The following is a 12640-nucleotide window of genomic DNA, read 5'->3' as shown; positions in this document are numbered from 1 at the left end:
GGTGTAGTGGTTAGCGCTGTCGCCTTACAGCAAGAAGGTCCGGGTTCAAGCCCCGTGGCCGGCGAGGGCCTTTCTGTGCGGAGTTTGCATGTTCTCCCCGTGTCCGCGTGGGTTTCCTCCGGGTGCTCCGGTTTCCCCCACAGTCCAAAGACATGCAGGTTAGGTTAACTGGTGACTCTAAATTGACCGTAGGTGTGAATGCGAGTGTGAATGGTTGTCTGTGTCTATGTGTCGGCCCTGTGATGACCTGGTGACTTGTCCAGGGTGTACCCCGCCTTTTGCCCGTAGTCAGCTGGGATAGGCTCCAGCTTGCCTGCGACCCTGTAGAACAGGATAAAGCGGCTAGAGATAATGAGATGTTTATTGGTTCCAAAGTTTGACAGCATTTGTGTCTGCATTAAAATGGTTAGCCTGTGCTTCTCTGACCTCGCTTTTGTTTCCTGAGCTTATACAAGAGACATTACGGTACAGTCGGCTGCTAGAGTTCTATAGAGCTCTTGCATGTGACGTCACAGCCAATCCAGATTGTAACAAACGCCATCTTGTCGGTCAAACGCCATATTTCCGCCTTCTACTTCTGGTTCTGCTTCTGCTTCTACCTTTTCTTCTGGAAAACCCTACTATATACACAATTCTACTACAACGGCTGCGGCTACAAGCTCTCCCTACCTGTGCACGTTTTTTTGTGTGGTGTTCGTCTGTACCGGACTTCAATATCCACTACAACCGTATGGACTTACTGGACATTGGTTTCCAGCAGAAAATGACGGTTTGTAGTGATTTCCATCGCATGCACAACATTCCGGACGAGATAGCGAGACCAGCAGGGTCTCCGTGGATTGTTATCGGGTCTGGCAGGCGAAGGAGGCGTCGGGAGCGGAAGCAAAAACGGAGGCTACAGAGCCGGCCTGTTGACTAAGCTCAGAAAACAGCCACTCAAACCTCTACTGCCGCCTCTACGTCTCCAACGCCAGATCCATGTAAACAAGACGGACGATTTGGAATTACAGCTGGAATTACCTTATTCTATTCTATAATCAGCTGGTCAGTGCTATACTAGATACTTAAGTGACTTACCCGTCCAATGAGGATTGTTTTCTTGTTTACAAGATGCCACATCTGAGGGGGGGCTGAGTCACTGACAAATCCTGAATTTCTGTAAAGATAACTGTCCAGAGATTTATAAGCACGCAGTGCTTCACCACTGAACAGTGAGGGAAAGTTAATGAGGTAATTATACACGTCTGGGTATTACGCTGGCAGTTCAATATCCACTGACACGGTCGTGAAAACTCCGTCCGGTAAGCCATAAGGGTCACTAATCTGTAGATCGTTTATTTTAGACATATATCTAGTTATCTGTTCATTAGAAAAATGAGCCGTGTAGTCCGTTGGTTGAAATTGATCCATGCTGTACACGAGTGCAGCAGTATTCAGCGGTGTTTTTTACCGACAAGATGGCGGCTGTGTACTTTCCGGTCACGTGACTGCAAGATCTCTATTAGACTAGATCTAGGTGGTTATGGTTAATATAGTTACACTACGTTCACACTGCAAGGCTTAATGCTCAATTCCGATTTTTTTGTGAAATCCGATTTTTTTTGTGAGGTTGTTCACATTAACAAATATATGCGACTTGTATGTGATCCTCAGTATGAACGAAAAGTGACCTAAAAGTGTTCCGCATGCGCATTGCAGGATACGATGATGTCACACGCAGTGAGCATGGCCAGTGTTTACAGAAGTAACCTAAAGTTTCCTGTGTATGACAGTAGCCAGCATGGAGTACCTGGCGATGATGCAGTTGTTGTTGCGACGGAGCCAGAACATGCACAATAGCCTGATGTTAAGGAGGAGGTTGAGAAGGAAGAGGGCAAGGGTTTTGGCTCAGGCGTTCTGCGGGGTAGTGACTGCAACCTCCGTTCAAAGGAACGTGTGGGTGCGGAGTCGCATTGATGTCATGCGCCATGTTGTTGTAACTTTTTTTGAGAGACCCGCCGCCTACTTCAGCGCAGAATAGTGACGTTTGTGGCTTGTTGATGACGTGCAAGTCGGATGAATGCGACCTGGCGGTTCAGACTGAAGTCGCATATGAAAAGAGCGGATAGGAATCGGAATTAGGACCACATATCCAAACGGCCTGGGTCGGATTTGAAAAAATCGGATCTGTGTCGTTCATATTGTCAATAAAAGATCGGATACAGGTCACATATGGGCGAAAAAATCGGATTTGAGTCACTTCAGCCTGCAGTGTGAACGTAGTGTTAGTTATGGTATTTGGCAGATGCTTTTGTCCAAAGCGACTTACAATATACAGTATAAACTAGGGCTGTAACGATACACCCAACTCACGATTCGATTCGTATCGCGATTTTTGACCCACGATTCGATACGCCCATGATTTTTTTAAAAATGTTTTTTTTAAAGTAGTAAATTTGACTTATTAACATTTACTTACTTACATTAACTATTTAATAACAAATAATTCAGACCACTGCAGAGAATGAGTAATATGTATGCAAAAATGAACAAATGTATATCCAAAGATTGTTTTATTTCTCAAAATAATACTGTTGAGCCGGAAGCTCTGTTTTTTTCGGTTCTGAAAGTCATTTTTCCAAATTGTGTAAATCCGCTAAGATTTTTTTTTGGGGGGGGGTGGCTCTCTCATTGTCTCACTCTCATAGGGCCAATGATTTTCTGTGATCGCGGAAAACAGATGGAAATTACGGAATTTTTATGGTGAAACATTGCTCGCGTGTCAAAATGTAACTGCCGCAGAAGGCTTCCGCCCAAGCAGACATGCCTTCAGTGTTGCCAGATATTGCTAACGTTTTCCACCCCAAAATATGTTCAAAACCAGCCAAAAAGCACCTAAACCTGCCCAATCTGGCAACACTGCATGCCTTTCCGGTCAAGTGATTGTGATTGGCTTGCGGCACACCTAGCCAGCCAGTGAGCTGCTTGTTTACAGATTCGCTCCCCGCGTCGCTCCCCGCGTCGCAACCAGAATGGCGACCGCTTAAAAGAAATGAATCCTCTGCCGGTGGCGAGTGTGGACGTTGCGTGACTCGCAGAAGATTGTCGCAGGTCGGCGAAAAAACGACTTACTAATAGATATAAAAAAATAAAAGTAATTTAAGTAAGTTTAAAATGTAATTTAAATAAAAAGTAAAGTATTCCTAAATTGAAGTTTGGAAGCGCCTCTGTTTTTGGGCTGAGGAGAAGTTTGAAAGGGTGTACCGCGATTCTGCCTTCTTGTATCGCGATACGGATCGTGGCTCTGCGTATCTCGATTTCGATATGCATATCGTTACAGCCCTAGTATAAACACTACATTATTAGTAAACCAATACAATAATACAATCGCTCCACTCTGACCGAGCCGACCTTGCAGATGATGGCTGCTGCATGAGTGCAGGATTTCCTGACTCAACCTCAGCCTTTAAGAAAACAAACTCGCCTTCTCTTTTACACATAGTTTTGCCAGTTTTATTACCGTGTAGATAATTGTATGCCTCTGTGCTTTTTGTAGTTCCTTAGTTCCTCGCCATCAACGCTCTCGCTAAGAATGAAATAATTGATAATGTGATGTCAGGCCACAATTTCATGTCATCTAGCCATTCCATGAGGGTAGACGGATGTGGCACTTTGATCATATCCCAGAGCACGTCAGAAAATCAGACCTGTGTAACCATCTTTTAGTCATCTTTGATCTTACCTACCTAGCAGTTAGCGTTAGCTACAAACGTCAACACGGTGGAGCGGAAGAAAGATCCCGGCTTCTGCTACGACGCAGCAATGAATCATGAGAAAGGCTAGAGTTTGGGAAAGTTGTGCGCTGTGTCCGAAATCACTCACTCAGTCACTACTCCTTACTCGCTGGTAAGGGAATTATATTTAGAGGACTATATAGTGAGCTCATTGATAAAATGAAAAAAAAAAAAAACTTTCGGACACTATTCCACCACACCGTTATTTACGTCATTACTGTCGCACAATTAAAGCATGCCAGATCAGTCGGTTGGTGGGTTTTCATTCAAAATAATAAATACACGCATGTATTTTTGTGATTAAATCCATATTATACTGAGCGCATTTCCCACATTAATAAATACAACGTACTTTGTGTCTGCTGCATCTTTTTAGTTCTGAATAATTTCTTTTATCGCTGCTTTTAATTAAATCAAATTTGAGGCGGGGCAGCACGGTGGTGTAGTGGTTAGCGCTGTCGCCTCACAGCAAGAAGGTCCGGGTTCGAGCCCCGTGGCCGGCGAGGGCCTTTCTGTGCGGAGTTTGCATGTTCTCCCCGTGTCCGCGTGGGTTTCCTCCGGGTGCTCCGGTTTCCCCCACAGTCCAAAGACATGCAGGTTAGGTTAACTGGTGACTCTAAATTGACCATAGGTGTGAATGTGAGTGTGAATGGTTGTCTGTGTCTATTGGCCCTTTTCCACTACCCTTTTTTAGCTCACTTCAGCTCGCTTCAGCCCGACACGGCTCGCGTTTCGACTACCTCAGAACAGCACGACTCAGCTCGCTTCAGCCCTGCTTAGCCCCCAAAACTCGCACGGTTTTGGAGTGGGGCTGAAGTGAGCCAAACCGAGCCGAGTGGGGCTAGGGGCGTGAGCAGACACTCCCCTGTGCACTGATTGGTGAGGAGGAGTGTCCTCACATGCCCACACACGCCCCGCGAGCGCGCTGGGATCTGTAAACACCGCAAACCCGGAAGGAGAAGAATTACGAGAATTTCTGAAGCCTTATGCACCTCGCCTCATCTATACGCTCTTGCCAGTATCTGTCCGCGTTGTCGGTGACAACAAGCCACAGCACCAAGACCAGCAACACTAACGACTCCATGTCCTCCATGTTTATTGTTTACTATCCGGGTCGTGAGACTACCGCTTAAAAGATCACTGATGTCACTGTTTGCGCTGCTTAACGACATCACGTGACGTCCACCCACTTTCGCTAACTCCACCCAATGTGTCCACCCACTTCCAGCCAGCACGGTTCAGCGCGGTTGTAGTCGAAATGCAACTCCAACAGCCCCGCTCAGCCCGACTCAGCACGGCACGGCTCAGCCCGACTCAGCCGCGTTGGTAGTGGAAAAGCGGCATATGTGTCAGCCCTGTGATGACCTGGCGACTTGTCCAGGGTGTACCCCGCCTTTCGCCCGTAGTCAGCTGGGATAGGCTCCAGCTTGCCTGCGACCCTGTAGAACAGGATAAAGCGGCTAGAGATAATGAGATGAGAAATTTGAGGCTTTTGGTTAATTCCTCGCGCTGCACTCTAACTTTTATTCTTGCATTTTATCTGTCTTGTTCTATTTTAGCTTATTTTCTATTCTTTTACTATTTTTAATTGTACTTGAATGTCCCTTTATAATGCGTTTCTGCTTCTGTCCAGTCACTCCAGCACATTACAATATTATTGCCATTTTCACACCACAACTTATAAATTTGTCTCGTGCCCATCATCATAAGGAAACACAAACTACTGCTAAACTCGTACTTAACGGTCCTTATGAAATAGCTTTTACAGCTCTGTGAAAATGCACAACTGCAATGCATGATGCATATTGCTTGGTTAGTGACCATCGGTTATACACTACTTTTCACGGTGCATTGTGGGATACTACGAGTCCATGAAATAGGGTGTAATGATTCTCCCTATACATTCGGACAGCACTACAAAATGGCGAACTCACTATAAAGTGCACTACCGTATATAGTGAGTAGGGAGTGATTTTGGACACAGCAGTGGATATCATGGGCGATCTGAAACCTCACGAACGGCATTTAATTTTGCACTTTAGAAGTAAACTTTTGCTAGAATTCACAAACTCGGAGTTAAAGAAAGAAAAGAAAGGTATTCCAAGCAAAGGACATTTTGTTTAATTGATATTGTAAATTTTTTCATACTTCTCAAATCCTCGTAGCCCTTTGGGCGAACACACTGACTCATAGACTACGTTCAGACTGCACCCTGAAACGACCCATATCCAATTTTTTTTTTGCCCATATGCGACCTGTATCCGATTTGTTATTGACAGTCTGAACGACACCGATCCGATTTTTTCACATGCGACCCAGGCCGCTTGGATATGTGGTCCTAAATCCGATGCATATCCGATATTTTCACATGCGACTGCAGTCTGACCGGACAGGTCGCATTCATGCGACCTACACGTCATCAACAAGAGACAAACGTCACTATTCTGCGTTGGCTAATCCCGCCTCTTTGGTGGAAAACAACAACATTTGTACAGTTTTCAGAATTTAAATAGACTTTTATAGAATTGATCAAGCTAATGGTGGATTTGGTAGGGACCTGGATGTTTATCTGTTAGCCTGATTAAATAAAACAGTTTCTATAACTGATTTATAACTTAAACCATCCTGTATTACAAGATTATAAGATTGTTCTGGAAATTTCCAGTAATTTGACACCTTCGGTCTCATTAGTCTGCTGCCCACATTAATCAGATTATTGTGTGAGTTCCGCCGTCGCCACAAAAACCACATCGCCAGGTCTCGCCTCATCTCCATAGCAAACTGCACTGGTGTTTCTGCACCTTGAGCCAGCGCTGAGAGAAGTTGCAGAATTCAGCTGGCTATAAACAATCTAAATAAATATTTATAAAAATGTAGAAAAAGTTTATTAATATGACGAAATAAATATGTGCAAATTATTAAGCCTGAATTAAGAGTTTGGTAATACAGCGGCCGTATCCCAAATGACTGCCTACTGAAGCTCGAGTGCACTATATAGAGTTTAAAAATCCATTACTTCCTAGTAACATGTAGTGCACTTATATAGAAATTAGAGAGACATTTAGGAGTCAACCCTCGTTACCAGGCTACACGTTTTCATTTCAGTTCAGAAACAAAAACACACACGAGACCTCACACTTTAACACTAACCAGATAATTAAACAAACAAACAAAAAAAAGAAATCATTAAACATGAAGAGTGCGCTTTTTTTTTTTGTTTACGTATTACGTAGATGTGCTTATTACATGTCAATTTGCGTATGCGGGACACTTTTGGGTCGTTTTCCGTTCATATTGGAGATCGCATACAAGTCTCATATAATTGGTAATGTGAACGGCCTAACAAAAAAATCGGATTTCACAACAAATCGGATATGGGTCGTTTCAGGTTGCAGTCCGAACGTAGTGTTAGTGGTGCCAAGTTTCAACCCTGGATTTTGTCTTGACTTGATTTCTTCTTGTAAGATGAGCTGACATGATGCTGTCGCATTTAAAGGTGTAGTAGTCTTTTTTTTTTAAATCATTCTTTTACTTATACAAAGTCCATTAATTTTCTTTATGGAAGATGAGTGGGCGGCATGGTGGTGTAGTGGTTAGCGCTGTCGCCTCACAGCAAGAAGGTCCGGGTTCGAGCCCCGGGGCCAGCGAGGGCCTTTCTGTGCGGAGTTTGCATGTTCTCCCCGTGTCCGCGTGGGTTTCCTCCGGGTGCTCCGGTTTCCCCTACAGTCCAAAGACATGCAGGTTAGGTTAACTGGTGACTCTAAATTGACCGTAGGTGTGAATGTGAGCGTGAATGGTTGTCTGTGTCTTATGTGTCAGCCCTGTGATGACCTGGCGACTTGTCCAGGGTGTACCCCGCCTTTCGCCCGTAGTCAGCTGGGATAGGCTCCAGCTTGCCTGCGACCCTGTAGAACAGGATAAAGCGGCTACAGATAATGAGATGAGATGAGAAGATGTGTAGAACATGATGGACACAGTGGATTAAGCGGCCTGAGCAAAAATGTAATAAGTCGCTGAAAAAAACAGTTTGGAAAGCAGGCTTCTGGTCCGGAATGCTTGCGTGTGTTTGGATGCGCATCCTGTCAGTCATTTTATAGACACTCCTGAGACGTTTTATAGGGAAGCGTGGGGGCGGAGCTTTGTGAACACTAACTGTTTTGTTTTTAAAAAAAAAAACTAAAAGATGAGGTTTTTATCCCCCGCTGGCCGAAAGGCCCGAAGGGGAATTATGTCATTGCGATGTCTGTCCGTCCGTCCTGGGAAGGGTACTCACCTTCTGAACTCAACTCCTCTCTCAATTTTTGGAGGAATTTTACAAAACTTGGCAGGATTCTTTGTTATATGTCAGTAGTACACATATTGCAATTTCATTCAATTCGGTCACATTTTACCAGAGTTACAGCCCTGATTTAACATAATTATACTTTGACATTTTCATGAGAGTTTTTTCCTTCTGAAATCAACTCCTCTCACAATATTTGGAGGAATTTCACAAAACTTGGCAAAAGGCATTGTGTTATGTCAGTAGTACGCAGATTATTTTGTTCAATTCAGTCGCATTCTACCCGAGTTGTGGCTGTTGATTAACAACCTTGTACTTTCACAGTTTCATGAAGGTGTGCTTGCCTTCTGACATCAACTCCTCTCACAATTTTCGGACGAATTTCTTGAAGCTTGGCAAAAGGCCTTGTTATATGACGGTAATCTGCAGATTGCGATTTAATTTCGTTTGCGAAAATTTTCCCAGAGATTTGACCCTTGATTAAATAACTTGTACTTTGGCAATTTCATGAGGGTGTATGTTCTTCTGAAATCAATTCCTCTCACAATTTATGGAGGAATTTCACCAAACTTGGCAAAAGGCTTTGTTATATGGCAGTTATACGCAGATTGAAATTTCGTTTAATTTGGGCAAATTTTACCAGAGTTATGCCCTTGATTATTAACAAACTTGTACTTTGGCAGTTTCATCAAGGTGTGCTTGCTTTCTGAAATCAACTTCCCTAACAATTTTTATTCCCCGCTGGCCGAAAGACCCGAAGGGGGATTATATTGTGGCGATGTCCGTCCATCCGTCCGTCCATCCCAGGAAGAGTACTCACCTTCTGAAATCATCTCCCCTCTCAATTTTTGGAGGAATTTCACGAAACTTGACAGGATTCTTTGTTATATGTCGGTAATACGCATATTGCAGTTTCGTTAAATTCAGTCGCATTTTACCAGAGTTATGGCCGAGTTGCCAGCAGGAGCTATTGTGCTCTCAGAGCACTCTTGGGTTTTTTATTTATTTATTTATTTTCTTTCTTTCTTAATGCACCCTTAAATGTAGACTGTTTTTGAGCTGGTTAACACGAAATAAAACCTGTCGGTGTGTGTTAAACTTGGCTAATATTAGACGTGTATATATCAGTTAGTATAGCATCCGATAACTCGGGTGAAAACGGTGCAAAATGCCACTTATTCGGATGAAAAAGAGGAAAAAAAATGAAGAAAGAAACCATTACAGGGTTTACGAGGGATATGTTGTTAATGTCCTGTTTAATTGTTTTAGCTTTTTTTATGTGTATCGCTCATCATTTTCATTTCAGCCCCTTATTAACAGTTGATTGCAATTGAAATAATTAATTATTTCCAACATGGCTTGAATTATTGTTGGAAATTGTAAGATCACTTTGTCAGTAGTTTTTTTTTTTTTTTTTTGTGTGTGAACAGAGCTAGAAATTAGTCAGCTCTTGATTTTTATTTCTATATTCCCTCGTGTGTGTGTGTGTGTGTGTCTGTCTCCAGGCTGAGTCGCTTCAGCAGCATGGCGTCCAGACAGGAGACGGCTGACGCCGAGACTCAGGACCGGACGGACAGTAAAACGTCAGAGATCAGCAGCACCGCTTGCAGCACTCAGACGCTCAACTCTCTCAGCAGTGCAGAGAGATCACAGAAATCCTTTTACACCATGTCGGAGAGTGTCGAGGTGGCTCTGGACCCATCCTCTCTGCCTCCTCCTCCTCCGTCCCTGCAGAGCGTGAGTGTGAACGGAGCGTCGGAGCAGCCCGGAGCCCCGGCGGTGTGCCTCAGGGACGGACACTGCTTCCTCCGACTCCTGCAGGCCGAGACGGGGCGCATGGACGCCTGGTGCCAGCAGATGGAGCAGGAAAGCAAAGAGAAGCAGCTCTCGGAAGAAGGTGAGTAGAAATATGAGGCAAGGGGTGTGTCTCTAATCATTCATTAATTTGCTTTTGTTCCTGCTAACTTTTTTGTACACAGAGTTGCCCTGCGATGTACTCAAAATGTCTGTTCTTAGCTAATCCTGAATCTTTTTTTTTTTTCTTCTTCTTTTTTGCTACATAAATTTCTCTGTATTTATTTCTAATATAATAATTAAAAAGTGGGATAGAAATCAGCAAATCCGGCAGCACAATATGAACATTTCGTCATCAGTGAAAAACGAGAGCTTGCGGGATGAGTCAGTGAATCCGGGTTGCCAGATTGAATACCATACAAACCACCTTTAAGAGGATTAACAAATTACATCTCCCGCTGATTTTAAAATAGTGTATTTTGTCAGGGATCCTGATTAATCTGGCAACCGTAAATGGAATAACTACTTGGCAATGTTCGAGCGCGTCAGAGACGAGCTGTATGTGGTCTCACGAACATGGACGTGATGTTGTAAATCATTTCGTTTTGCCACTTTTTAAAATGGAAACGATGTATTTTTGTTTTGAATTCTTAAATTCAAGATCTCTCCGAGCTGGATTTTCAGAGCGGGCCGAGTTTCTCAAAACTCTGTGCTTTTTGTAGCAGGGTCATTTTTAAAAATCGAACCTTTTATTCGTGACAGTACCGAGGTAGAAAACCGATTCTGTAGCTCTGTATTGTTTCAGTACTGTTAGCACACGCTGGAAGTGACGGGTTTAGTTCTAGCTATAAATGTTATCATAACACCTCATTGACTGACTGTAGAAAACATGGACAAGCATGTCATCTGTAAGAAACGAAGCCGCCACAGGTTTCGTGCCCCCGCCAGCTGGCTGCAGCAGTTATTTTTTATTTTTTGTAAAGCTCCGCCCATCCCTATGTGTTTCAATGACAAGCTAGCCTTTTCTTTTTTCCCCCGTATGTCACTTTTCTCGTATAAACTGTCTTTCCATCTACAGTATCGAATTCTAAGTTAGTTTACTCTGTAATGATATCTGCACTTTTTTTTTATTTATTTTATTTAACCCCAGAAATTAGTTTTTAAAACTATATCCTGAGAAGGTGTGGCGTGAATGATGTGATTAACAGCTTTGGCTGCGTCGTGCCGTCTGTTCATCACTTAGACCTACTGATTTGAACTTCTCTAGACACATGCAAACTGTTAGCCGTTTCTGTTAACAACACTGAGCGGTTTCATAGGACGACTAGCTTAATCATGCTAGCTTTATCAAGCTAGCTACCTAGCCATTAGGGCTGCTCGATTATGGAAAAAATAATAATCACGATTATTTCAGTCAATATTGAAATAACGATTATTCAAACGATTTTTTGAAACCATGCATTTATTCAGCATTTCTCTTTTAAAATAAAAAAAACCTCTTTGTTATTGATCATTTACGTTCACCTTTCTTTCAAACTGAAAATATAGTCTAGAAAAACTTAAGTTTGTGGTGTATAAAACAAAATAAAAATATTCTTTTGACATAAGACAGAGAAAAACAAATGTACATAGGCTGCATGTCTTTGGCTAAATAATATCCAATGGATGCTGTGAGTGCGTTGTGCCTGTCCGAACTCGTGGCATACGGAGTGGCATTGTAGAGAGTGGCTGAAATGGATGGCTGCATTGTCTTGCTGGTTGTGGCGGCATCGGCTTTATCTTTTTTTTTTTTTTTTTTATTGTTTCGTCGTGAATAACTTTATGGCTCAGTTTCAGGTGGTTGAAGAGGTTTGTAGTGTTGCCAAGAGGCGCGGATACTACCTTGTTGCAAATCTTACACACGATGCGCTTCTGTTCCACGTCGGATTCTTCGAATCCAAAGTGATCCCATATTACAGACGTTTTTCATCCCTTTTTGTCGACCAACCGATTCTGCCCTCCTTTTGTCGTCATGCGAGCCTACCTCGCGCCAAACAATTCACAATCTCCCCTCCTTTCAGCTGCGTGAGTGGAGAGCCATAGAGACACACACACTGCTTCCACACTGCTTCCACCGCGTGAGTGTTGTCGGCAAGTCTGCGCATGGGCCCGCGGGAAGGACATGTATTGCGTGTGCGCGTCCCCGACAAATGGCAAAATAATCGTTTCAACTCGATTATATGAATTTTGAGATCGTTTGACACAAAAATCGAAATCGTGATCAAAATTCGATTAATTGCACAGCCCTACTAGCCATATAGCCACGTTGATGGCAGGGCCATAGGCAGCATTTTAAAACCGGGATCCCAGACGTCCGCTATTTAGCGGAATTCCACTATTTTTTCTAGCCAAAGTGGTGGTGGGGTGTTTTTTTTTTTTAAATCTCTTGTATATCCGTTAAAAATGTTTTGTTTAAGTAAAATGACCAGCAGAATATGTTCTGATTTGGTTTGCTTGTTTAGCGATGTTTTTGTCAGCTTCGTTTGTTCTCGTTGACATTCGGGAACACTTGGAAGTTAAATTGATGTAAATACTGCGAGACTGTACGCGATAGAACGAGAAAACAATATGGCTGCACCCATTTGCTAGAAAATGTGTTTTAACTCCGTTCGTGCTTTTGTTTCTAATGCGTTGAACTTAATTCAATATGTCGTGGAAAAAAGATATCGTCCATAAAAGAGATAGCGGAACAGTGTCCGGGTTAGAAGAAGTATATTCTTCAAAGCTACATTTTCATCTAATTTTTATAAAT

General features: G+C 43.0%; 1 protein-coding gene across 1 annotated transcript in view; it reads left to right on the top strand.

Annotated features, from left to right (window-relative positions):
- The window catches only part of dlgap4a (discs, large (Drosophila) homolog-associated protein 4a), a 94020-nt gene that overhangs the window by 64914 nt on the left and 16466 nt on the right, over positions 1–12640 (top strand). The window contains exon 9 of the mRNA XM_060937724.1: positions 9561–9952. Within this exon, the coding sequence (XP_060793707.1) occupies positions 9561–9952 (392 nt within the window). The remainder of the gene's footprint in view (positions 1–9560; positions 9953–12640) is intronic.

The sequence above is a fragment of the Neoarius graeffei genome, chromosome 13 (genome assembly GCF_027579695.1).
Source record: "Neoarius graeffei isolate fNeoGra1 chromosome 13, fNeoGra1.pri, whole genome shotgun sequence".
Classification (NCBI taxonomy): domain Eukaryota; kingdom Metazoa; phylum Chordata; class Actinopteri; order Siluriformes; family Ariidae; genus Neoarius; species Neoarius graeffei.
Note: the sequence above shows the minus strand (reverse complement) of the source record. Positions and strands in the feature narration are given on the sequence as shown.